Source organism: Falco naumanni, chromosome 9 (assembly GCF_017639655.2).
Source record: "Falco naumanni isolate bFalNau1 chromosome 9, bFalNau1.pat, whole genome shotgun sequence".
NCBI classification, from domain to species: Eukaryota; Metazoa; Chordata; class Aves; order Falconiformes; family Falconidae; genus Falco; species Falco naumanni.
In genome coordinates, this window is record NC_054062.1 from 6,008,833 (window position 1) to 6,036,346 (window position 27,514).

At 46.0% G+C, this 27,514-nt stretch overlaps 2 protein-coding genes across 8 annotated transcripts in view; one reads left to right on the forward strand and one right to left on the reverse strand.

Annotated features, from left to right (window-relative positions):
• Positions 1-103: 103 nt before the first annotated feature.
• Positions 104-16,139, reverse strand: NOXA1 (NADPH oxidase activator 1). 4 transcript variants are annotated; one of them, XM_040606766.1, is made up of 15 exons: positions 15,732-16,139; positions 14,353-14,435; positions 12,650-12,758; positions 10,353-10,487; positions 9,195-9,302; positions 8,389-8,448; positions 7,766-7,803; positions 6,917-7,058; positions 5,311-5,364; positions 3,783-3,855; positions 3,531-3,589; positions 2,418-2,590; positions 1,605-1,710; positions 1,394-1,517; positions 104-1,169 (listed from the first exon to the last, which is right to left on the reverse strand). In XM_040606766.1, the coding sequence occupies exons 1-15, from the start codon at positions 15,903-15,905 to the stop codon at positions 1,072-1,074; spliced, it is 1,536 nt and encodes a 511-aa protein (XP_040462700.1). In that variant the 5' UTR covers positions 15,906-16,139; the 3' UTR covers positions 104-1,071. The 4 variants fall into 4 exon arrangements, with proteins under 4 accessions (XP_040462700.1, XP_040462701.1, XP_040462703.1 ...); XM_040606767.1 differs by having other exon boundaries at positions 2,418-2,587; positions 15,732-16,136; XM_040606769.1 differs by lacking the exon at positions 9,195-9,302.
• A 292-nt stretch (positions 16,140-16,431) lies between these two features.
• Positions 16,432-27,514, forward strand: part of EXD3 (exonuclease 3'-5' domain containing 3) — a 290,758-nt gene continuing 279,675 nt past the window's right edge. For all 4 annotated transcript variants that reach the window (XM_040606942.1, XM_040606943.1, XM_040606939.1 and 1 more), the window contains exons 1-2: positions 16,432-16,514; positions 22,915-22,969. The gene's annotated coding sequence lies outside the window, so the exon portion shown is untranslated. The remainder of the gene's footprint in view (positions 16,515-22,914; positions 22,970-27,514) is intronic.

The window sequence follows — 27,514 nt, forward strand, 5'->3', positions numbered from 1 at the left end:
GCAAGATTTTTGTCGTATGTGACAGCGTCTTCCTAAAGACACTGTCAGCTGTCTTTAAAAATATTTACTGGCATATCTCAGCAGAAAAAAAACAAGTGGAAGATTTAAGAGTTGCCAACTCTGGCTCAGGGTTTATTTTATATTCAAGTTACATAGCCCAGCTTTATCAGGCACCAAATCCATTATAGGTTCCAGCTCCAGGCACTTGAGTGTTTTATTTAGATCAGCAGAAGCCAGCACAGCTCAGCTGCAGGAATCAGACAGTCATTTCAGTCCCTTCAGCTCCAGCCAGCAGCCCAGCTCCACCTAGCTCTCTCCCCAGACAGGCCAAGGCTCTGCCAAAGCCCAGGGTTGGTCTGAGCAGTGGCGTTCCCACAGCTACCTCTCCTCTGTGCTGCAGGACCCCTGCCCATGCAGTATGAAGCAGTAACATACTGCAGGACTTAAAATCTTAAGAGAAGAACCAAAGGCATCTGGGCTGAGGAATGGTCAGACCCCTTTGGCTCTGGCAGATCCATGGGACATTTGCCGTGGAAGATGGTACATGGTGGTCCTAACCCAAGGTCTTATCCCATATACCCCACTGCAAACTGCCTACAAAAGCCTTTCAAAAGAGCAGCATCCCTCTCTCTGGTGGAGATAAGGAGATGTGACCCAGGAGGCTGAGTGACACAGCTCTGCCTGCTGCTCACAGACAGCTATCCTTGGCTTCATTAGTGAGGCTCAGCCTTCCCAGCCTGAACTTGAGCAACAAGGGAGAGTGGGGTGAAGGCCACCCAGAAGAACCACATCCCACCCAGCAGTCTGAGCCCCTCCAGTCTGAGCTGCCACACGGACAATTCCCATAGCCGTATACCAGATCCCCCTCCCTTCCCTCTGCCCTGCACAGGCACATCTTTGGCAGTGTAAGCACAGAGGTACAAATGCCAAGTCTGAGAATAGGCTGTAGAAAATGCTGTTGGACTGCTGGAACTGACCCCATGGGATCTGTGAGTGGGGGACATCTCCTGTCTGGGTTCAGCAGGGCTCCTGGCTGTGCTGGCTGTGGCCCAAATGAGCTGGGACTGTTCGCTATAGGAAGGCAGCACCACAACTGGTCTGGGTTGCAAAGCATTTGGGGAAGATGCCAGTCTTGCCATTGCAGCGTCCTTCAAGCCAGTCCTCGTTCACTGGGAAAACATAAAGGAGCAGGATGAGCCCTGGCCCACATGAGTGGGATTAGTGAGAGTTTTCATGGCTGGAATTTAACTGGGCAAAACCCAGTGCAAGCCTGTACCTCCTGAGGATATGAACCTGAGACAGCACTGGAGAGGCCATCTACTCCCCAGTCCCTCCCTGGAGCACTCCAAAAGCCTGTCCCAGTACAAGCCTGCAGACAGGACTGGAGAGCTACCTTCAGAGAGAATATCCAGCACATCCCCCTTGCTGAACTCCAAGTCCCCCGGTCCTTGCGCGAGGTAAGAGTGCTGAGCCAGCATCCGGTAGAGGATGGGTCTGCCTGAGTGGGAGTCCGAGTCCTGCAGGAGAAAGTCAGCACGGAGGTTGCAAGGCAAAGCAGAGATTTGAGTCCAGCACAGCAGGGAAACTCATCACAGCCCACGTACCTGGCAGCAGAGCATCAGCCTGCCATCTGTCAGCTGCTGCCACATCTTCCCTAGATCCTCCTCTCCCGAAACTGCACCCAGTTCTTTGCCATCCAAATGCCTGTAGCTGCAAAGATTCATTAACACAGCTCAAGTCATCTCACTTGAAGCCAAACTTGGAGGCAAGCCTAGCCCTCTACCATCTTCAGTTTTCAAAGCTCCCTTTATAAGACAGCTCTGAGCTTGTCACCTTGCACAATGACATGGGGCCACCCTGCATGCTCAGTGGGCAGGAATGGCACTGCTGAGACTGACACTGTCACCCTCTCACACACTTATTTGAGGGGAAGATCATAAACTCTCCTGACTACTCTGTCTGTCCCCAGGGGTGTCACAGTCAGGCAGACCTCACCCCAGGACCAATGCACGCTTACACCCAACTCCCAGATTGCTCTGCCTTGATCCTAGTGTATCCCAAAGGTTAAGCCAAGCAGGAGAAAATCCAATATACAGCAACTGCATCTGCACAGACTTCTGTTCTGCCATTTCTTGACCATGGTACAATTTCCTGGGAAAGATCTGTTGGGCTTCCAAAGCCCATTGAGCGCTCGCTGTTCTCCAAACCAAAAGCCATAGTACAGTTAGCCCTACAAGGAAGGCTGTGTGCTCACATTTATGCTGAATTTCTTCTAGAGTGCTTTGACCCAAATTAAATGTTCTGAGGAGATCACACACAGTTGGATGCCTGTATCCCCAGGGGAATGGCTGCTGCCAGCCCATCACACACACGCATGCACCAGGAGTGCTGGAGGGCCCAGCTGTGCTGCAACATACCTCAGCTTCCCTCGCTCTGCCTGCTGGCCAAACCGCTCCCTCAGCAGAGCCCGCAGGTCCAGCAGAGACAGCGCCTTGCCTGCCCTCAGCACCACGGTGCACTCGCAACACGCTTTCAGCACAACAGGCCTGTCCGTGCTGGATGAAGCTTCTCCACAGGTTGGTGGGATCTGCTGAGAGATGTGGCACTGCGTCCAGTCTGGTTATTCAGACCATGTCACCTCTCATATCAAGGGAGGTGACACAAACGCAAACCCTCATTTCAGTGCTACTATTGTAACAGCAGTGCAGCATAAAAATGCAGCTCTGAATTTCAGAGGGGGAACTACAGATTCAAAACCTGGGATCAAATGTTCCTCCCGTGACCCAAGAAGCCAGTTTCTGGGTCCAATTGCACAGGTACCTCCCAAACCTATGTGAGCAGGGCCCCAATTCTTGCAGCCAGCTGTAGAGATGCAGCCAAGTTCCCATGTTCTGCTGCCCTCTGTCTGGACTACAGCTGAAAAAAAAATATTACTCCAAAAGTCCTACAAAGAGGGGCAGCAAAGACAAAAGTGAGCAAAGCTGATCTGCAGCTGGCACTGCCAGGGAGGTGCTGTCCCCAAGCAGACACAGGAGTGATTCCAGCACCATCACATACAGTGGTTGGTGATAATGTGGAGGTGCAGAGGACATCATCCCAGAAGGACACAAATATGAATGAACTGTGGTACCCAGACTGACAGGGACAGAAAATGCCACACAGGAGGAAGGGGGAGGGGACAGCAGGTAGTTCAAAGACAGCACTCTTGCAAAATGTGCTGTCAAGTGTGTGCCTGAGAACATTGCTGTGTCTGGGGCTCTTGGCTCCTGGGAGGGCTGGCAAAAGGGCACTGCCCTGGTAAGCCTCAACCTTGGACTGCCTCACAAATTTGTATGGTCAAAAACTTGGGAGTGATGATGGAAAGACCACATGGGAGCCTCTCTTTGGAATGGGAAAATGGACAAAGAAAATTTTTTTTCAGTTGTTTTGGGGCAGCTCAGGAATTTTGGAGGATCCGGCCAGGAACCTTGCACTTTTCACAGCCTTGATCTCTTGAGGCTGTGCTAGCTTTGGCTTGTGAAACACCTTACCTTGAAGTCCACTTGGGCACTGGTATCATTTTCAGAGGCATTTCCTCTTTCTGGAGATTCTGCAGAACAAAACAAGAGCAGAGGAACAGCACCTACAGTCAGCAGACCCCCCAGCAGCTCTTCTGCAACCTGCTAGCACACAGGCAGCCATAGCTGCAGTGGGGAGCCAGCCTCCTGCCACACCCCTAAAGTAGGGGGCTTTGGGCACAGCATCACATAGCACCCAGTGAGGTCCCTGGCCCAAGGGATTACCTGGCTTCTGCTTCACATGGAGTCGGCTGGGAGGCACCTGGGCAGGAGGAAGGGGAATCCCATTGCTGATGTTCTGCAACAGAACAACATCAGAAAGGAGTGAGCAAAAGACACCGGAGACTGGGCAAGGCTGGCGTGCATGACCAAGGCTGCAGCCAGTTAAAAATTTCTGGGTGTAACCCTAGAAAGAGCCCCAGGGAGACCAGTTCATTAAATGGCTGGATATGTAGAGCATTCAGGCTCTTAATGGTCTCTTCAGCTCTTTCAGGTAGTAGGGGCGATGAGAGGTTTGGAGGGACACTTTCTTGGCCTCCTGCCCTTTGCTGGGTTGGTGCTTGAGCAGAGGGAGGCAGCTCACACCGTGCTGAGGTCTCTCCCCACCATCTGCCAGGTCACCTGGGAACCTGGACTGGCTCACAGCAAGACATCCATGGAGGAAATGCCCAAGTATACACCACAGCCAGTGATTCTTTTGGAGGGGGAAAAAATTAATAATAAATCATAGCAACATCAGAACAACCACGTGCTTCAAAAATATCTCACAGGGAACAGGGGCCCGACTTGCACCTTTCCGCACTGGGTTCAGATGGAAAAATAATGGGATCAGGTGGTGGAGATGGGAGGGAAGGAAGTTTTCTTAAGTCAAAGGTGAGGGTTTAGGCCTTAGGCACATGGCCTCAAGGAAAAAAGCAGTGCCTGTTTAAGGTATTACTGTCCCACTGCAGGAAACTAACCTGTTCTCACTCTGCTGGTGAACTAGAACATGTGAGCACTCCTCACCCGCTTTCGAGCTACATCTAGTGGCTGTAGACATCAGGGGAGCAGGATAGATACGCACGTGCCTCAAGCCCTCAAACTCGTGTTCCAGTGGCTCAACAAGTTACAGCGGGTCAAGAAAGCTATGGCACCTGCTCATCTTTGTGTGTCCCATCAGCCCATGGTGGATAAGAGATAATAATACCTAGATCAGCTCGAGATGCAAGCCACTGTGGCTTGGCTATACATCCAAGCCCCCAGATTTTGCTTTAAAGAGATCTGATGTATATAAAAAAACAAAAGCATTTTTCCTGTTCTTAACTCTTCTGCTGGTCCTGTTTAAGGGCACTTGTCTTCAGTCAAGGTGTCTCACTTAGTGTTTCACACTGTTTCTCTTACACAGTTGTCCTATCCTGTGATAACCTTACAAATAAATGTCCCAAATATATCTCTCGGTCCTTTCCTCACCCCTGGTTGCAAGGCTCACCTGTCACAGCACTCTCCAAACTAGCCAGCTGCAACAAGGTCTTTTACCATCACATACCAACATACTCTTCATGCCAGTCCCTCTGCTGCCTTCTCCTAGTCTCTCCTCATTCAGGACATGCTCTCTCTGCTGCTTCCTCACCTCTCTTCCTTGGCTGCCCAACCACTTAACAGAACCAGCCACAGCTGCACCTTATCTACATCAGCCAACCCGCCGCCCCTGAAGCCAGCCCACAGCTGTATATTATCAATGATAATTAACCCAGCTTCATTCCTCTACACTCACCCATTTATCCGTTTGTGAGGCAGGCTCCAGGAGAGAGCTTGGTATTCGCAGCTTCTGCAGGACACAAAGAGCAGGGTGAGACAGGAGCTGCTGCTGTGGCAGATGCAGCCCCAACCACCCAGCCCCACCTTCTGTTAGCCCCACTCTGCGCTGCTTCTGCCCTTGCAAACCACCACTGCCTGCTCACCCTACTGCAACATGAACGTGTCCATGGAGGGCCCAGGGTCGCATACAGTAGCCCATGTTATTTGTGCTCAGAAAGTGCTGAACAAAATCCAGTGGTCCTTACGCATCTTTCTGCTGAAAGCAGTGCTACATTGCAGCCACCCAGTTAGTAACAGACCAAACACCCACCAAACCCAACACTCTGCTCCTAAAAGGGATGCTTAGGCAGAGAAAGCAAGGATGTCAAATGATACCAGTCCAGCAGCATTTCTGTATCTTCTGACAATCACTGCTATAAAGCTATTAATGTAAACTGATCATTGTGAGTAATTATGCTTTTTTTTTCCACCAGTGGCTATTATTTTACTTTTTTTTGACTTTGAATTTCATCTGGCACTTCACTGAGCAGTCAGCCAGCACATTCAAATACTTCTGTAACTGTTCATTGTTAGCTCCATATGCTTCAGGCTATGCAGAATGGTTTGTCTGTCACAGAACATGGTTAACTTAAGAAGGACTATATCACTATCCCTATTACTATATCACTTAGGAATATGCTAAATGCTTAGGTCACAGCAGATTCTCTGTGGGGACTTCCTTTATATAAAAAAAAAAACAAACAGAAAAAGAAAAACCTGTTCATTTATGCCCAGCCTTTATTTCTGTATTTTAACCTGTTATCAGCCCTCAAAGCACTGCCTCTCTTGCTCAAACAGCTCACTGTATTTTTAGTGGTCTTGTGATGAACCTTTTGACATTTTTTGGAAATAACAGGCAGATAATAAACTCACTGGCTCAACCTAATCCAAGTATGCACTGGCTCTTTCAAAGAACTCAAGAAGGCACATGAGAAACTGCTTCTGTCAAGAGATTTTGCATGTTGTCATATTTATTTATGTCTATTCAATCTGTTTACACGATAGTTCCCTTGTCTGCTGAAAGAAGTCAGATTTACTGGGTTTTAATTCCTTAGGTTTTCTCTAGAGCCCTTTATAAAACTTGCCTGAACACAGCTAAAACCCTCCCAAAGCCTTCCCAAAGTTAATTTAACAGACTTCCTACACACCAGATAAGGACCAACCTGTCTTCCCAGCTCCATTAGAACTCCCAGGTGACAAATACTGCTCTAAATGGTGGTCCTTAGTGAGGTCTGTTACCCTACATGATTCCACAACAGGATCCTGTATCGTGAAGGGCACAAGTGCCCAAAAAGATGCCCATGTGGAGCTACAGAGGTGAATGGCAGAAGCTGGTGGGAGCCAAGTGTCAGAGAAATCTATGGTTAGTAACTGGCCTGTGGAAATGAGCTCCTGAACTCATTCTCTGCTCTGCAGTGCTACAGGTGGGTCCCCAAGGAACATGCTCAGAGGGTTGCAGCAAGCTCCTGTTCACAGGCAGGACTGTGGTCGGGATGGATTTCCAGCCCACCTGTTTTCCTTACCTGTCCATCATGTATGGCTGTAGCCCAGCCATCCGCTCCTCTGGTCAGCACAAAGACCAAACTGCTGGCTTTCACTGCCAACTTCTCCGAGTCCTCAGGGTAATAATGGGACAAAACTCTGTAGTAGCCTGACTCACTGTCTCTGGAAAGAAAAAATGAGAGCACCTTTACTAACCCTTGAGTTCTGATGATGGATGGCTTTGACTCAGAACACTACATCAATCCAAACTGGCACATGCTAGAAGTTTCAGGTGTTGGGAAACTTTGTTTTCCATTGCTACTCTTTGGTCCAACTGGGAACAAAAGCAGCTTGAAAGACACTGATTTCCCAAATCAACTGCCCCATTTTCCTTTTACTGATAAGCATTCCCCAGATCAAAACAATTATTACAGTCAGACCTGAAGTACTGCTGGTACAATATCATAAAAAAAATTACTTTCACATTTTTCAAACCAAGGCTGATTTTGACTCAGCACAGCAGGTCTGGGAGAAAGTATTTGGAAGCCTTGTCCTGGGAACTAGGATGGGACAGCTGAGCATCCTCTGCTACAGACCCACCACCTGTCTGCTTCCATTCCCCAGCCATGGCATGATCCATGCCTGTCTTCCAAGACTATTGAATCAACTCCTGCAAACTGCCCTGAGATTCTTGCATGAGGGATGCCACTGAACTGTTTGTCTGCTGCAACCACACAAGCCTTTGCATGTTTGTCATTCACTCTGCCCTTGGTGAGAAGTGGATGTGGATCCCACAAAGTCTTCAGACAAAGACACCAGAGAATAAAACGTGACCTTCTGAACAGAAATAGGGAGAGAAGAGTTAGACCAAGGTGGAACTGAACACTTACCGCAGAGCATCAGTACTGGGTTCATAAAAGCCCTGTTTCTGTGGGAGGAACAACAGCATCTATTTACAACAGTACCTTATACAGCCACAGCTCCACATTATTTACTTTCCCTCCGAATACCAAACTGTGGCATTTTCTCTTTACTTTTGACCACATTTATCACACCACAGCATCCATACAGAAGTCTGCTGCTCCACACCTTACCAGGATGGATCTTCTATTTCTCCCCCTCCTTCTCTATCCCATCAGGAGGCAAGTAACAAAACCTCTTTCCCTACCCTTGGCTGTAAGAAACTCATATTATAGCGCAAGGAACCACGCTTATGCTGACGAATTTACTGAAGTGCTGAGCAAATGCATGTTGGGCGTACCTAAGTCTCTACTGTTTCAACACAGCAAAGAGACAAAAAAGCATCTCAAAAGGCTGGAGACTCACATCACCGAGTCCCTTCCAGCCAGCACTGAAGCCCACCACTGGCTTTGAATAGCCCCGTGGATCTAGTCTGATATTGCACTGTTTTTTTCCAACAGTATGTTCTTACCCTGATGGTGTTAGGATCTGAGGCCCTACCTGGAGCTCCATGACAGCTCCATTCCTCCTTTCACAGCTACATCCTTCTCACCTGAGGCCTGAGAGGCTCGAAGCCAATGTACTCATCATTGGGGATGATGGACGAGATCACCTGTCAAAATAATGACTGAATTGAGACCAGATGAAGAGAGTCTCAGTCTTCATGTAAGGTTATCCTACTCAGACCTGTTTTCTTCTGACATTCTAAGGTGAGGCATAAAGTAGAGCCATGAACATAGTGGAAAAAGCAAAGCTGGAGTCCCAAAACAGCCTCAACCATTTGTGTCCCTGTTTTTTTAGTCTTCCCAAGGTTTCTTTAGAAGTACCTGAATGAATTACTTTCTCTTTCCTTTATTCATGTTGGAGCTCTCTGGCCTGTGGCACTTCTGCTGACTGCACAGGTCACAAAAGGGATCACAGAAATACTCTGCTGACTTGCATCAAGGAATGTGACAAAGCATTTGTCTCCCAAGTGCCTGCCTGTCCCACTGGGAATACAGTAGTGAGTAGGAACATTCAGGAAGAATGTGTTCCCCTTGAAGATGTTATTGTCAGCAAAGAGACAACAACAGGGTTCCCCGAGTACCTGCTCAGCTTTTTCAGAGTTTAAAGTAACCAAGACTGGGAAGGTTTTTTTAGCAGCAAAGTGCATTTTTGACAGAAGAGGTGGCAATCCTAATCAATTTCAGCTTCTGTGTCCCAGACACCTTGACTGGCTGCAAGCCCTGACAATCCTGCTCTTGGGTCTCCACCAATACAGCGATCAGTGGAGTGGTCAACAGTAATGCACCCTGGAGACGTCAGAAGGTAGGATTTTAATCTGTTTGCTGTGAATCTTAATGATTACATGCCTGTTACCTTGGGTTTACCCAGGAAGTCTTTTGAATCCAGCTGTTCAACTTCCTTCTTTCGTGGTCTGAAAAATTCCCTAAGAGGAACCTGCATGGGCTCTAAAAACAGATGGTCCTAGTGTAGGGAAAGCAGTTAAGGAAAAAGTCATCAATTAACATTAAATTAAACATAACAGCAGTGAAAAGCAAATATAGTTTCCCTATGTGTGCAAGACCAGCTCCAGGAAGACACTGGCTGAAAAAATTACGGCTGTGAACTTGAAAAAGGTCACTCAGGTTTAACAAGCACATGCAAACAAAAAGCTGAGCCACTACTAAGCAGTGCTGAGTCAAAGACTAACTCTATCGGCATAGGATGGGTGGGGAGGGAGGGCAGTGGAATAACATTTATTAAACAAATCTTCTAAGCATATTTTCTATTCAACTTCAATTTTTTTTCTCATCTGTTCAACCACTGAGTAGCATGCTAGTGGCAAATACAAATAATACACTAATGTAAAGCATAAACATGATGCTAAAAGAGATTATTAGATTTTTTTTTAAAAAAGTTATCATCTCTTAGAAAGAATAAGGAAGTATGGAGGCAGCAAAATAACAAACACTCCAGGAAGAGTAAATCCGAGATCTGCAAGAGAACTCTGCAGAGATCTTGTTTCTGATCATACAAGAGTCTTAACAGGAAACTATTATTTAAAACCAACCCTGGAAACACTTTTACCCTCTACTTAAGCTCTAAATGTGATTGTCATTAATATCTGAGCTGCCACCAATTGTTACTGAGGTCAAAGGGACTCAAAAAAGTCAGCCAGCGTCATGAGAAGGGAGACTCTCCAAATCTGCACTCAAAACACTGCATAAGGCAACTTGCTTTACAGTACGAATAGAACTAAGCTCCTGAACAGCAGGAACTAGAAAGCAACCTCCCCAGCCTCAGAAGTTATCCCCAAATTCTTCACTATGGTGCTTCTGTGCTATGAAGCAACTGGGGGTGATGGAGTTACTTGATTAGCTGAAGCACTAGTTGGTATAGTATCACATACCAATAGCTTAGACCATGTTACCAGGTGACCAAGCAGGCGGGCAGACAAGAAAACCCAAATATACAACAACTGTATTTCTTAAGTCCAATACACATATACCCAGGAACTCACAGAGGTGGTCTTACCTGCACCCGCTCAAGTGCCAGGTCCAGGATTGCTGTTCTTCCTTCAGGTCTCCATACAACAGCCTTATCTAGGGTGACCCTGGCCTCCTGCCACTGCTGCAGGTGGCACTGTGCTGCTGCAGTGCTGTACAGCACCTAGAGTAGGCAAGGAGGGAGCACAACTCAGAGAGCTAAAACCAAGCAGAAACCCAACATGACTTACTAAACTCAGCCAAGAAGCAGGACCCAGACATTAACACACCACAGATACAGTAACAACCCCAAGCCACCAGCCACAGGCAAGATACTCTGAGCAGCACAGCTGAAAAAACTTCATAATCAGAGTGGCAAGAGATAAAAGCTGTACCTCCAGGCTAGCTCCTAGGTGTGCTAGAGCTGTTAGCTCTGTTCAAGGCAAGGAGAGGTGTGGGAAAAGCCAGATGAAGACTTGGGTACCATAGAAGTTTTAATGTTATTCTTTCTGTATTTGAACAGCCAGGAAGGATTTTAGGTTTCTTTCTGTATACAACTAGGTGATATTTTTTTTGCTGTGCAGAGAGATTCTGACTCTAACTGCAAAATAACTGAAACTGTTTCACATTGTAGTGGGCTGTGAATGTGCAAATTGTCAGCTGTAGCTTATTACCCTGTAGCAATATGTAGATATGTTCAGTAGTGAAGTGGCAAAGTGTAGGAGTGTTACAGACTGGGTGTTAGGAAGCCTTGCTCTATATGCTGAACCAAGAGTGGGAGATCTCTTCTTGTTACTGGCCAACAGTCAGTGTATGGAAAAGCTGCTGGCCTGCAAGGCAGAAGCACGGTTAGCAGACTTGCTGTTGGATAGTTTGCTATTATATATGCTAGGGTTATCAGCTGCAAATTGCTTTGTGGTATCTGGATGCAAGGAGTACTTAAGACAGAGGTGCAGCTAATCAAATGCATTTGCTTTAATCCTTAATCATGCTAGTAGAAGACTACTGTTTGTTGGAGGGTAGTGATCCTGATACAGCTACAGGAACTGCAGAGATGCTCCCTCTTGGAGGGGCAAGGCAGCAGTTCTCACTCAGCTCAGAAGTGCTATAGCCTTGCAAGAGGCAAATATTTCTGGATTTTCAAACCATACAGTGTATCTCCCCAGAGAAGATGTGGCATGTGAGAGGCTATGTATGGGGAAAGCCGATGGCACAGTTCTGCAGGATTTTGTTTGTGTATTTTGAAAAATAAGCTGTAGGTAGATGTAAGAGCCAAATCAGGATGCAGATCCTGAGTCTGGAGTGCCAGCACAGTGAGAGCACTGTGTCCTGGCAATGCCTAGAGCATGTGGAGTGAGGGATGGTGTGTTTACACCAGAAAGGGTACCAGCCCCCTCAGGATGGTCTTGGGGCATTCCTGCAGCCCTGCACCCTTCAAATGGAACATACTGTTCATAAGTGCGTGTGAGCTCAGAGAAGGCAAGTGCTGTGGCACTGAAACTGTTAAAAACAGTGAGGTTTGGGCAATACCATAGTGGTCAAGGATAGCTTCCTCCTGGCAGGTATAAAGTGCATGAAAATTGACTGAGGCTGAATGACAGGTTTCTGGGCATGCTTGACTTGAGTTACACAATGACTCCTGTTGCGGAAGTAAAGAATTAAATACCCTTTCCTCTATCTGCTTTTCAGTCTGTGTGTGTGGACTCATGACAGAAGACTAAATGAACCCTTGCAGTTTCTAGGAGTCTTTTACATTCCAGATATTATGAATATTTACAATCAATTCAGACTTGGATCTTTTTTGAACAGGATATGGCAGGTTGACTTCATGTAACAGTACAAGAGCTGCAGGGTGTAATATTACAGAAGCAAAACATAACTTGCAGCCCAGTGTGTAAGTTTAGACACAGGTAGTGCTAAGATCAGTTGCTACAGCTGGAAAGACAGACTTTTGTGCACATAAGTTTCTTAGTCTTCACTATGGACCAGTTTTGTTCCCAACTGTCTATACTTCAACCTATTTCATCTTCTACAGCTGAGTTCACAAAACTTATATGCATGTAAGTATAAATATTACATGCATAGATAAGCTAACCCCAATATAAAAATTCCTGTTTATCTGCTCTGAATAATTTTACTTTTTAAACAGCTTAATTTGCTAAACTCTTCAGAGATTACATTGTTTTATGACTTTTATGATTAAGTTCCTTTTTTAAAAAAAGTGTAAGCACAAAGTTTTTACTGTTCTAATGTACTGTCTTGAAAAGCTCTTGGGTTACTAATGCCTACTGCTGAAGAACAGCCCCAACAGGGGGGAAGGACTGCTGAGACAGGTTTGACTCTTACCTCCCACGCATAGAGAATGTGTCTTAGCCCCAGCTGCTTGTAATCGATGAAGGGATTTTGTCTTAGATGACTGAAGGCCATATGATAGTCAGAGAGAGCTTCTTCGTACCTACAACACAGATGACAAGAAATGAGACTAAAAAGCTGAAGACTACTTAAGAAGTTCAAAAGTCTAGCTAGCAGAAAAACATGTATTCCTCTTCATAGCCTGCATGAGGAGAGCTGCACCAGAGATCTGTGTCATCCTGTGACCACAGAAAATTCCCTGTCTTTTCTGTGTTAGTAGTTAGTACAAAGTGAACATGTGCCTCTTCTCTGTGATTATCTGCACTGTCTTACTGACTGGGATGAACAGTAGGTTTTGGTACCTGAAATAAGTCACAATTCCAAGGCAGAGAAAATGTAAAGAACAAAGACTGGTGAATGCTGTGAGCTCCTTGCCCAGCTTGCTGCTGGCAGTCTTGTCCCAGCAGATGTTTCAGGGGAGAAGCAAGGGTTGGGAAACACCTGCTGACGGTGAGCAGTGAGTATACATGCAGGGCCTGAGTGATGAAAGAACAAATTTAGAGAAACTCTTAACGATAAGGAGGGGATTAGTCTGAATTTACACCTGAATCAACTGAAATCAAAACAGGTTCCCACTGAGGCTGCAGGTGGTGAAAGGAACAGTCCAGAAAGGACTGTGCAGTGGTCACCTGACCAGATGTCACTGAGCATGGCCAAGAAAAGGTGCCCAGGTAGATGTGGGTGGGAGCAACATCTGATGAGGGAAGCCATGGAGTTCTGGTGGCCTTCAGCTCCTTGGGCAGGAGGCAGGTCTGCTAGCTGTGCTGTCCCTGACCTGCTGCACAGCCTGTGTGCTTGAGGCAGGCTTGCTCTGTTTCTGCTGGCTGCTGTGCAGTGCTGGGAACAGAGCAGCTCCAGCGTACCAGCCGGGGCTCCACCATCCCTGACTGCTGCTCTTCTGGCAGAGGCACAGACTGTGTGGCTGCTTGCAGGGCCAGCTTTAAGTGCAGAACTGCTCACTTTAACTCCCTCCCAGAAACAAAGACAGTCATTTGGTGGAAATTAAGGTCGGGAAAATAACAGGAAATAGAATAACTGAACTTTGAAAGTAAGAAGGGATCTGTAAAATCTTCCACCCACCTTGCCGAGCAGGATGTCACTGTGATTTAACCATGGAAACAGTGAGTAATCAATCCCATGACACTGGTGGAGCAATCATTATGTTAAATCAGTGAGACTGAGATCAGGCCCACAAAATTCACTCTCAGCAGAGAGTGAGAGTTGGACACACTGGGCAGACTGCATTTTTAGGAAGGTCAGACTCATGTGTGCCATGTGAAGATACACCAAGCAGTGCAGTTATTTTTTTTTTTTTTTGATTCCCGAAGAAAACCTGAATGGCAACATAACCTCCTGGCAGCCCTGCATACAGGAGAAGCTTATATCTGTGTGTATGGGACAGTAATGCTATGATTAGTCACCCCTGGGGCCCCAGAGCTGTGCAGCTCTTATCTTCTCAGCCTTATCAGAAACAAGACCTGCTGATCTGTGACATGCTTTACAAGGCCAAACTGGACGTTGTGAGCTGTTCAAGATTGGTGGAAGAAGTATTTTAAAATCATAGAATCATTCAGGTTTAGGAATAAAATATTACTAAAAAGGACAAAACCAAAGGCTAAAATGGACATGTGCCTCACATTTCCAGCTGCAGATGGACAAACCCTCTCTGAAAGAAGCCAACGGCTAGGGAGCTGTCCTTCGCAACAGTTTTGTCGAATGCCTAAGGAGACAAACAGACACATCCCAAGACGAGTTAGGATCACTCCTGTTGATGCCTGGGTATAATGTGCCCAGGCAGCCACATCCAAGCTGCGCTCACACTGGGAGCAGAAGCCATCCTGGGTTTATGACCAGCTCCTCTGGACTGACAAGCACAGGGCTGTGACCTGGGCTGAGGGGCAGGGGACAGCTCCAAGTCACCTTCCAGGTCTTGGCTCTGTATGAGCTGAGCTCCAGGTTCTTGCCCTTCCTTGGTAAAAAGGACTGGACGTAAATGAGCTATGTTTGCTGTCCAGCATCTTGTAACAGGAAAACTGTGGTGCCTGGAGCAGAGTTTTCCCTTACAGTGGGAGCAGTGGGACTAGCCGAGCTGGGGAAGGCTGTCTGAAGCAGCCTATGGCGATATATGAAAGGGTACAAGGGAGAAAGCCGAAGAGCTTCACACAATGCACCCATAAGTCAATATTTCTAGTCCAGTTTCACACATAAATACAGACAAGTATTAGCAAAGCTGATAGCAGCTCGTGGCTGATGGTTCAAAGCAATATAGTGCTGGGAAAACTGTCTTAATGTCCTTCTGAGAGAGCTAGGAGGTGTGCTCCTTCACTTATCATTGTGAAGAGATGGTATGTAGATAACAAGTCAAACCTGAAACCCCAGACTTTCCTGATACTGCCTAGATAGGGATAGCATTGCAGGGGTGAAAATATATCGCAGGAGGTCGGGGAGTGACTGTGCCTCTTGAGGCTTCTCCTGCAACTCCAGCAGCAAACCTCGCTTTAAGTCTGCTTTACTGTGCTATAAACCAGAAAAAATAAGCAACCCACTCTGACCTATGTGGAAGTATAGCTGAGCTTCTTCCCAGCCTGTGCCCATCCACTGGGTCTAAAAGGCCTCTCTGGGGCACCATGGTGCTGTGCTTGCTGTTGTCCCTGACAGCCACTGCCCTGGCCCCTCCAGCCCAGTCTGAGCTCTGTGCTATTAAGAAATGGCTTATAGGTGTCTCCTCACGGGACAGACAGCCGTGCCAGGTGCTTTAATAAATTGGCTTTTCCTCAGGGCACAGTGCCCACCTGCAGGTTCCTGGCCTTGCCATGGGCTGGGCTGCGGGTCCCTGCTCAGCCTGTCAACCCAACCCCTCGTGTTCCCGCTCCCAACGTGCCGGATGAGAGGCGCAGGATTTTAATTCCTTTGCGTTTCAGCCGTTATTCCCTCAAAAATGGGAACGGGCAAGCGGTGCCCCCATCCCTCTCCGTGGTTCCCCAGCCCGCTGAGCCGGCCCGGCCGCCCCGCTCACCCGCAGGGCCTCCCCCGGCCGCCCTGCCAGCAGGTGCAGGCAGCCCATGTTGAAGCAGATCCGGGACGGCGGCTCCGGGATGCCGGCGAAGATGTCCAGGGCGGCCTCCCAGCGCCCGCCGTCGGCCGCCAGCACGCCCTCATGCCAGCGCCTCACCAGCTCCCGGTACGCCATGGCCGGCGGCAGCGCCGGGCTCCGCGCCGGGCCTCGCCTCACCCGCCGGGCGCGGCCACGGGGCGGGCGGAGGAGGAGGAGGAGGAAGAGGAGGCCCAGCCGCCCCAACCCGCTCCGCTCCTCGCCCGGCCGGGTGAGCCAGGGGGGCGGCCCGCGGCCCCCCGGGCAGGGCACAGGGGCTGAACGGGGTCAGCTGCGCGGGAACCGCGGGGGTGCCGGGTCGCTTGGCCTCTGGCACCGAAGGGCGAGTGAACAGCCACCGGAGGAAAGCCGCTAGCAGTGCAGGGAGCGGCCGGGGGTGGCACAGCGCATAACGCTGCTTTTGGGGCTTTTTTAATTAAACAGCTATTCTCACGGCCAAATATGTGTGCGCGTTGCTTACAGTACGTACGGTAGGCATAGAGCTGTGGCGCGCTCTGGGAAATACGGTAATCCCCTGCTCCCCTGGGCCGGTCCCGCCCCTGGGGGCTCGCCGCGTTGTTACAGGCGGCAGCGCCCCCTGCAGGCGCGGCGCGGCGGCACCCACAGAAAAGCGGCGGGCGGGGCGGAGGGGAAGGCTTAGGGCGGCGGACGCCGCAGCTCCCGCCGCCGCTTCCGGGTTGGTGCCAGGTGAGTGGCAGGAGCCGGCTGCCGCTCCGTGGAGGCCTAGGGACGCGGCGGGGCCGGGTCCCCGCGCAGCCCTAGGGTGGGGGTAAGCGCGTCGTCGCCCCGGCCGGAGCCAGCCCAGCCCGGCCCGGCACAGCGGACTTTAGGCCTCGGAAGCCCGGGAGGAGCGGCGGGCGGGGGCTGTCGGGGCCGCTCCGGGTGTACGCACTCTGCAGCCGAAATAAAGCCACGAAGCGTCTCTCGGCCTCCCGGCGGGGCCGCGCGCGGCGCACCAATACCGTAGCGGCCGGCGGGGTGTGTGCCTGCCGGTATTTACGGTACCGCGGCGAGGTGGTGGTGGGGCTGCTGCGGGGCCAGCCCCTCGGTACCGGTGTTTGTAGCCGTCCCCCCGGGTCTCGGCTCTGGGCCTGGGCCGGGGGCGGCCGCCGTCCTGGCCGTGGTGCCTCGGGCCGAGCGGGCCCCGGCTGAGGCGAGGCGCGCGCCGGGCGGCTTCCCGCCCTCCGGGGCCTGAGGGGGCCTGAGGCGGTGTGCAAGGAGGGCGGGGAGCGCCGCTTGCGAGTCCGTAATTGCAGCTAATTACCTAGTTCCAGCCCGTGCCTAGCTGCCGGACATGATGGCGTGGTTTACAGATAACTGGAGTGACCGAATTGCAAGTTACCGATGGAAGCCAGAGGAATCTGTGGCGACCCTGCTGTTGGCAGCAGTAGAAGCGTTGTGTTTTCCAACGGCTTGGGTTTATACAAACTGGTCTCTGGTTTTAAACATTTTGGAAAATGGGGAAAAAAGCCAGTGGAATTGGAAGTACCACGAATATTGTCTGCCCATGTGGGAAGCATGTGATTTAGGAAAGCAAAAAGAGCGAGTTTGTTAACCTGATGTCAGTAGCGGGAATAAAATGAAATGAATGGCTAATATAAACGATTAGATACAACAAAGACAAGGAATGTGGAGTTTAAAGGCTAAACCCCATATGCTTAGAAAAAGAGACACCCTCTCCCCCCTTGTTCCTTCTCGAGAGGGGATTTCAAGATCTGGTGAAGTCAGCTGATGATACAGTTGGTATCACATACTTGAAATTATTTGAGGAATTTGGCTCTAGTGTGACCTGACAATTTAATTAAACACAGATGGTGGTGTAAGGTATCAAGGCAGAATTTAAGAATCACGTTAGGAACTAATCCTGCCTCTTGACCAGTAATTGGAAGAATACACAAATGAGTCGGCTACTTCTAGTCAGCTCCTCCACTTAGCAATTCTTTGCTCAGATACTAATACAGACTTAAATTACCCAAAAGAAGTTTTATAACCTTAGCTGTTAAAAGTTTGCTGATGACAGATAGGTGTGATGATCAGTGACAAGATGTTGCTGCTATAGCCTTATCTGACCTTCCTGGTTAGATGGTTCCAAGTGGGAGAAGGATCTCAATATAATGAAAAAAAATATGTAAACTCTAGAAACCATGATAGCTTCCTATCACACAGAGGTGGCAGGCAGTGACTTGCAGGACTTAGTTGCATCAGTGACATAATTTGAACTTCACTGTGTGAGAAGAGTTCATTTGATTGTTGGTTGGTGGATTTTTTTTTTTCTTTTTTTCTGAAGAGAATCAAGTTGGACTGATCATGTGTGTGCACATGGTGTTGTTAGAATGGGCTACTAGGACATAATCTCCAGTTACAGTAGCTCTCAAGTAAGATGTGAAAATACTGGAGAGTTCAGAGGAGACCACAAAAATGCTCTGGTTCTGGAAAACAAGTCATGTAGCAGACTTAACATTAACCCCGTTTATTCAAGCACATCCAAGTGAAGAGGGTTAAGAAGTGGCTCGGTGATTCATGTGGAAATCCATGCCTATGGGAAAGTTATCTGATAGCTGAATGTTTTCAGTCTTTCCAACAAAGGCATAATGAGATCCAGTAACTGAAAGTCAAAGCTACACAAATGCTTTTAAATATGACACAATTTCCTAGTAGTGATGGAGGTTAATTACAGGAATAGTTCATGGGAGAGGTTAAGGGCTAGCTGTTACTGGGAGCTCTTAAGCTGACACGCTAACAATTTTGAAGATGGGCTTACACCTGAAATCTTGGACAACTTGCTGGTGCAAGGATGTCCATGTGGTTTGGGGAAAATTGGTGAGATTATCAGTGAGCCACCTGTTGGGACTCTGGACTACTTAGGCTGCTTGGCTGCAGAAATAGCAGGAAATTATTTTTTTAAAATGTTGCTTAAAGAGCCATACTTCTAAATTAAGATAGGTTTAAGTGGTCTTGTGCTTTTGGATGAACCTGTGCTTCAAGGGGGAATTCTGCATGCTGTTCTTACAGAGAAAGGTAAAGTTAAGGTAGCATGTTTCTTCTTACATTGTTCCTTAAATCATCAGTTTGGCCACAAAGAGCAAACACTGTGTTGGACAAACGGTTCTGCTATACTAGTTCAGAGAATCCTCTCCCTCATTTACTATGTCTTCCCCATATGCTTGCAGTGTGATCCGGATTTGAGGTCAGGAAGGGATTTCCAGCAAAGTCTGATCTGTTACGGCATCATACCAGTTTTTCAACCTCAGCTAGAGCATAGTTTTCATACTGGGACTTCCTGCTGGCACTGTTTTTATCTGATCAGGTTCTTGTTAAAAGGATTTTGGGTTCTATTTGTCTCAATGTGTTTTTTCTATAGGACAAGAGTGCTTTCAATGGTATTGGATGATAGAGTCAACTAGAGGATCTGTTGACTTGCTCTGAAATTATGGCTTTTTAATGATGATCAATAAACAAATCTCTCTGTGCTTCCATGAATAGTGAAACTCTGTCTCTTACGTAGCACTGCGTTTTGGTGTGCTGGAGGACTTGCCTCACTGGTTTTACATGGAAACATGCACCTGCTGGGGCTGTGTGTGAGATTTTTGGCAGAAGCATCACTTATCAGCCATGACTTCTGGTTCCATGTTTTTTTCTCACAGTATGCACAAGCAATAGAGCAGGTTTAATAAAAATTTAGCATGTGGAGTAGAATCAGCAAAATGCATATTGTGGAATGGAACCGATCTATCAGAAGACCTCTGTTTAGAGTTTTTAAGATAATAATTTTGTCTATTAGAAATCATTAACAATCATCTGCACCATTTTGTTGGTGCTTATAGTTTAACAGTTGCAGCAAACTTTTCTCAGCTCTCTTTGTTGGGGGAGTCAAACATGCTCTTTGTATGAAACTGCATCAGGTGAATAAGCAGTGCACATAACACGTGCAGAAGTTCCGAAGGACTGAACTGCAGCATGTCAAATTGGTCCTTTTACAGTCATGCAAAGTAGCATGGGTCCTTAACGTAAGCCATGGCAAACAGGAAACAAGTGGAATTTCTGTTGTTCCCTAAAGGCAGCTTGGAGAGAGGTGAGAGGAGAAGCGAAGGGTCCCTGTAAACACTGTGGTGGGAGTCCTCTGTTCAGCTCTGCCAGGACTCTGTGGCATTATAGCTTATTGATCTTAATGCAGAGGTAGATGCATCTGTTCACAGTTGGTGAGAGGAGGAGGTCTATGCATTTATACTCCTTGACAACCAAAGCAGTTGCTCCTGTGAATAATTTTACCCAAACTTGCATTAAATAACTTGCTGATGTGTGAAGTGCTGTAGCTTGAGAGGGGATGAGGGGGCATAGGCCAACACAAGGAACAGTTTGACAGAGACATCTTATTGGAATTAAGTGTTCTCCTGAACCAAGTTTTAATAATGTGATTCAAAAACTAATTGCTGAGTTTGTGTAATATGCAAGTGCCTTTAAAAGAAAAAACACCACACAACTTTTTTTTTTTTTTTTTTTGGTAGTGCTCTGAGGGTGCTTGATGCTATGACAGCCTCCCCAAGCAGCTCGCCTTTGTAATCACATGCGTTGGAGGAAGGGATGGCCATAGAGGAACTGAGTAGTGTGATAGAGGAATAGAATTACATTAGCAGAAATAGCTACGCTAAGTGCTGAACATTGTGCTGTTTCACATTTTCATCTTTTATTGAATTAATGTGTAATAAACTAATAATATAGTGTAGGAACAACTATGGTAGATGTCAGTGATAAAAGTCTGAAAAATTCTTGCAGGAAAAATGAAAGGGGGAGAGTGTAAGCGTGGGATAAGGGAGGGCTGAAGAGAAACTCCAGATAGATTTCTATCAGCAGAGAAGTCTGGAAAGCTGTTTTCCCAGAGGATAAAAATCTTGTTTCTTTTGTGAATCCACATGGAGGTTTGGTGTTGCAATGTGACCAAATGGCATTAACTTGGGCCTGGAGTGTGAGAGTCTTGTCCAGCTGTTTGAGATCAGGAGTAGGATGTCCTTTCCCAGCTGTGCTAACTACCTGCTGGAGCAAATAATGCTTTGTGGTCTGCAGATAAAAATCGAGCAAGAACACCCAGCTTATATAATTAACATCTTTTGTCTCAGCTTTGCTGCTCACTTGGGACAATACTCTGGGCGTAGTCCTTGGTGTTTGCTCTAAGTACAGACAAGCCTGTCTGAGGGTTGAGGCAATTGCTATTTTCAAAGACATTTCTAAGAAAAAAAGAAATCATGTGTTACTAATTCTTATAGAATAATCCTCTTTGCAGTGTCTTCTGCAAGAAACAGGTAGGCAGATGAAGCTAAGGAAAGATTAACTGTTTTGGAATCTGATCAGAGCAGAAGCAGCTAAAAATCTTTCAGCTTCTGTGCAACCACCTGTAAAATATGAGGGCTCTGCTCCTTCTGTGACCAGTATACCCCACTGGCACAAAGTTGTGTGTTCCCTGTGCTTGAAAGTTGCAACACTAACTAGAACCAATTTTGAAACGTAGAGGTAGGTTTGGTTTACACTGGCATCCCAATACAGAGCTCTGGGAGCTGCTGTTCCTATAGGCCTTACCTGCTAGCTACTGAAATAAAAAATGGTGTCAAAGCCTCTTTTTTATGTCATAGTATAGAAGCCAGATTCTCTGCTCAGTGCTTTGGTATTCACCATTTCTGAATCTGTTTGTGAAAACATAGCTGCACATTTGTGTCAGTGTAGGTAAGATCTGACTCCTGTGCGTTTTACTAAGCAGGTGTTGCTAAACTCAGCATTACCGTGGTTCTTGTTACACATTACCAAGCTAGAGCTGAAGAATCTCTAGCTCTACATGTATTTCATGCATTTAAATAAATTCCTCTTTATTACATCTCCAGCTTTGCCAAGGATATGGTCACACTTCATGTTAAGTCTAAATCTGTGGCTGCTGTCATTTTAGACTGTTCTTTTTTGATTAAAATAATGCTGGGTTGTTTTTTTTTTTTTCATTTTATGGGTAGTTATACTCATTTGATATGATTTATTCTTGGCTGTTGCTCATCTTGCCTTCAAAAAGCAAAATATTTTACAATACAAGGGGTTACCCTTATAGCTATGCATATAACTATGTGGTTCGGTTGCTAATTTCAGAGGATTTTTTGTTCTTACATTTTTCCACATTTTTTGTTCTGTGCTGAAACTTTCAGCTATGTGGTTCAAAAGGCACTTTATGATAATTTTTTATTTTCACACAAATTTATTGAGCCTTGTTTGGGTTACATGTTCACGAATAGGAAAGTCCCTTTTTCAAAACATCCAGGACACTCTCTATCCACTCCTGATCTTTTTATTGTCAAACTCTGCCTGAACCTCCTCAAGGGATAAGCTGTTATGTCAAGAGAAAAGTTGGCTGGAAATAGCAGTGCTGCGAGGAATGCTTGGAAATGTGAGAGAGCACAGGAGGAACTTTGCACTGCTTGGGAAATACTTGCTGTTTAAAACTGCTCCATGTGGGTTTTCTTAGGTTACACAATTGCCTGTAAATTTTTGGAAAATATTCCTTGGGGATAAAAATCTCCCACTGTTACAAACTGAAAGAAAATGTGTTTGGCTTTTTGAGGAAGGGAGTGCAATTTTGCTTTACAGGATAAACAGCTGCAGTTTCAGACTGTGCAAAGCAGGTTTTTTATTAGCCATGTAACTGAAAGCATTATTGTTTGGTTTTTATTTTGTAAGCAGTGGTTGCCACTCGATCATTCGGATGGATGGGAGTGGAGGTTTCCTGATGATGTTGTGTTTGTTAAAGTGGCTAATCTGTATGGATTAGGACGGTGGTTCTCTGAACATTTTCTGATATCAGTATGGTGTTCTTGTTAGCCTTTTGTGACTCAGCCATGTGATCTTAACGTTACAGCAAAGGTGTTTAGCAAGAAGTAAAAATGTTTGCATGTATGTAAGACACTGGTCCAAGAAAACATTTGATGCCTATCAATCTCTGTTTTTCCAAGATAGCACTTAATGAAGTGCTTAAGGTAGGATCAGTGGAGCTTAGGTGTTGTGTTTGTAAGCGTGCAAAAAGCTCCACACGTTAACAGGCCTGTTTGCTTCCTTGCAGCTCTGTGGTGGCAGCGGAATTCCCCAGACATCACTCAGCAGGTCCTCCTTCAGGGGTGAGTTGGTTGTAGCTCTCTCTCTACCTGAGCCTGTTCAAGGGCATTTGATATTATGGGGGCAAACTCCACATCGGGCAGGACAGGAGTGGTACAGCTTACAGAATTCCCACTCCTTTCAAGTCTCTTGTCTTGTCTGAGCTTAAAAAAGGATCATTTTCAATTTTGATTACTGTGTTGATTTCTTTCACCTTATGCTCATAGCTTGGGTGTTTGGGGGACAGCTGGGTAGGGTGCCTTCGTGCAGGATGGAGCAGCAACTGCCCAGGGTGCTAGGACTGTTCTGATCCCACACTGAGCAGCTGTGCCCTTACTGTATATTTATAGGTAGATCTTTAAGTGGAACAGTCCTATTCTGACAATTTGACATTGCGATTTTTAACATTAATTTATGTTCTGAGGATCAGTATCAGCTTTTCTGTGTGGAGTTTTCTTCTGAATGTAATACAGACATCTTTTGTTTGCAGCATGGTTTATTAATTTCTGTAGGTAGGTGAAAGGGAACTTAACAACAAACCAAGTACCAGTTGTACAAATTTTTAGCAAATAGTGTTTCATCACTGCAGTTTGTGTGACCACTCTTAGATGAAGGCATCCTTTCAAATAATATTTTATGGTACAGTGGTCTATTAGGGAATAGATTTATGAGGATTCAATTTTGGTTTGTGAACTTCATTCATGATATACAGTTATTTTTGTGAAGATTAATTTAACTATATCCTGTGTTGAAAAGTTACTGAGCAGTTCCTTACAGATAAAGCGGATTGTATAGAACTCAGTTTATCTTATACTGGGTTAACTGCCCTGGGACACCATCTGATTCTGTATCCTTTCTTCTTTCACAATGGGATAACTGTGAATTTTCTTATCTTTCTCTTTAGTACTGCTGCTTACTGAGATATTTACCAATGAGGGCTTGTGTAATACAAGGACATGTAAAATATCTGTGCAGGAACAGTCACCAGTTAGTGTATATGATCTGGTTTTCCCTTTTGTTCAAATGGAATCAAAGCTTGTTGTTTAATGAGAAATTTCTGGAAAGTCTCATTTTGGGTTTTTATAGTGTCCCTTGTACGTGCTCTGAAATGTTGCTATAGCCTCGTTAGAGGGCACTCTTGAATAACGCATGGCAAGACTGCTGTCAGCATTTACAGCACTCTTCAGTGAAAAGTCCTAACCAAGATGTAATTGGCTGCCCCAGCGCAGAACTGTGAAGCAGGAGATGGATTACCCTATATACTTCGCTGTCTTGTTATGCAAGACAAGACTGACTGTGTTGGGGGATGATTTAATGCTTTGCTTTATATGGAACAGAACAACAATCTGTCCAAAAATTTACTATAGTTTCCCAAATGTGGATTAACTAAATAATTTCAGTAACTTGCTTTTCTCGTGGCCTTTACTCCATAAACTGCCTTGATCCTAAATTATATCCATTTTGGAATTCTTTTGTATTGTTGCTGTCATCTTAAAAAAAAATAACAAAACAAACCCCAAAATAAAACAACCTTCAGAAACAGTAAGTTGCTTCAGAAAGTCTTGGGTTTTAATACCAGCTCTTATATCAGTTCCTTCTGTGCCTTTGACAAACAACTTATTGTGTCTTTCACTTTCCTTCTGTAATAAAGAGGATAATGATTTTTACCTTGGGAGAATTAATCAATGTATATAAATGTGCTTTGAAATCTGAAGTGCTTTACAATTTTTTAAAAATATAATTAAAATATTGAAGAAAGGAGGAGTCAGGGAAGTCAAATTTAAGACCATGATTATTGCTTAACTGCTTTGGTGCTTCTTCTGTTCTGGCAAGATTATAGAGCCAGATCATTTGCATTACCTTTGACTTTTCTCGATGTTTTTAGTTTGCTGTCTAAGGAGAAGCATCCTTTATATGCAGGAGTCAGATTGTCTGTAAACATAAACATAATCTTAACTTTGTCCAAAACATACCTTGTTTTGCTTTTAAAAAAGCATACCAAACCGGTGTAACTTGAAACGTTTTTCTGAGCAATTAGCACTGAATCATACCCACACCGGATTGGCTTGGCAAAACTGAAGTACATGTTTCCTATGCTGGAACTGTGCCTACATAGCATAAACCTCAGCTTTAATATATTGCTTTACTTGGCCTCTAAATGCCCACTTCTGCGTTAGCTTTACTGCTAGTAGCTTGGGTGCTATGTAGCCACTCATTGGTGGTGCTCGTGTGCCTCTCGAAGATGAGAGAAGAGGCATCGCGTGGGTGTGTGATTTGAATAAGGTCACAAAATAGGGCAGTAACAGAAACCAGTTGTCTGGCTGTCTCCTTACTGGGAACTGTTCCTTCCAGTTGGGACTGGCATGTCTTTCTTGCCAGTGGTTTAGCTTTACTCAGAGGTGACAGCTTTGTCATCTGTGGGTTAAAGATAGTAGACATTGACAGCCTGAGAGTTTGTCAGAGCAGATTCTGTGCTACAGCCAGAAGACAGTACTTTGCTTGGTATCCTAAATAACTACGTAGTGCTTCCATGAACTGTAATGGCCATGAGACTCGGCTTCTCCCAAATTAAAGCAGAATAATAAGAAAAAGTACTTGTCAGGCCATCTTTTCCCTCTCCTGGTTTTTAATCTCCTCTTGCACCTTCCCATTCTGTCCCACTAGTACGGCTTCTTGTTAGCTTTTTTGGCAGAGTGGTTGCTTGGGGTAAGGCAGGAAAGCTGAGGTGCTGCTTCTCAGGAGTTCTTCAGTGTCCGTCCCAACTAGAGGGTACGTGAGGGGGCAGCTGAAGGTGAGCTGAGACATGGTACCATGTGGGTGGCTGCAGGTGTGTGGGAAGAAGCACTGCAGAGTGACTCCTGCAGTAAGGCAGTTGATTGGCACCAGGTCAGCAGCTCTGACAGTGAAGTCTTGGCTAAGTGGCCTTGCCAAACAGCTGTTGGGCTAAAGGCAGGCAGAATAACGTGTATGCTTCCCATCTCTCCCCACCTGTTGTGGGAGGGTGGCAACAGCAGCTCCTCTGGGGCAGAGGCAGTGGGTCAGGGAGAGTGAGCAGCCCAGGCTTGACCTGTGGGTCTGTTGTGTGGCCTCCTGGATTGTTTTGGGGAGTTGGGAATAGGGCAGCAGGCAAGGCAGGGTGGCCTGTGCCTGTCAAGCTATGGGGGATGGCACTGAGTGACTGCATCAGCTGTAGCTTCTGAGGAAATTATTTGCCTGACTGGCAAATGGAATTTAAGGTGGCATGGAATACATAAGGACTCACCTGGTAGAAAAAAAAACCACCAACAGTTGCTGAGTTTAAAGCATTTTCATCTGTGAGGCTAGGGATTGTATTTTTAGTGGTTTTGAAGACTTCAACTCTTGTGATTCCTGTGAATGATGTTAGGAATGACAGAGGCTTCAGCCAAAATCTTCGCCCCCTTGTTATACTCCATCCCATATGTAGATGCCCTCTCATGTGTTTTACCACATATTTTGGCTGTTCTTACGCACAGTGTGGGTGTTCTAAAAAATGATAGTTATCTAGGAGCCAGTGACATCTACAGAACGTGCTGAAGAGAAGCTTGAGCATGTTTATATGAAACACTTAAGATCTGGAGACCAAATGTGTGTTTCTGGGTAGCATTTTGAGGATGGTGTTTTGACTGGAGTTTCTTGAGCACCTCCCTACTGTTAGCCTGCCTCCAGATTGACGTTCTGATATGGCAAGTTGTTATGTTGATCTCAGAAGATACTGTGGGACAAATTGCTGTCTGATATGGGTAGGCAGCAATAACTGGAGAGTGTTTCCCACTAAAATAATAGTGAAAAAGCCACTACTAATAGAATTTAAGGGAAGAAGTAGAATGTGGATTTATGAAAACACAGGAGAGGAGCATAATGCGGGAAAGCACAAATTTAGGCCAGTCTTTTGTCTGATGTAATAATGTAAATGGAGCAAGCAACTTCCCCCCCGCCCCCCCTGCTGTTTTGGGGGTTGGTTTTGTTTTGGTTTGTTTTTTTTCAGTGGGAGCAGTTTAGCTAAGAGCCCAGTGGTGCTGGCTGGCTGACCTGTCATAGGTTTAAGTGCCAAAAAGTAAATATTTTTAAATAAAGCAAATGCAAAACTTTGGGGATATATTTAAAATACAAAAGAAAACAAAAGAGAACAAAACTGAAGAAACCGTTTTGTGTAGTGTCCAGAGCAGCTTTAAAATGCTCTTGTTCCATGCCTAAATAAATGGTTGTTTCAGCCAAAGAGAAATCTTTCCTGTTGATTTACTACACCAGTTTAGATATAAGCCCTCTGTGCAGGATTGTCAGTTTAATAGAACAGCTTTCCTTCTCTTTTCAGATTTAATCCACATGTTGTTGTATCAACAGAGCCTTTGTCTGGTCAGTTATGAGTTATCCTTTTTTAATAAAAAAAAAGTGAAAACACATGTTTTTTAACAGCCTTATTACAAAAAAGCATAGGATGCCATAGGGAGAGGTAACCATCAAATAGCGACTGATTTGTAGGTGACTTCAAAGCGATGCTGCAAATGGAAGAGTGAAAAAATGGACCTTTCACCTCTCCCTGTCTCAAT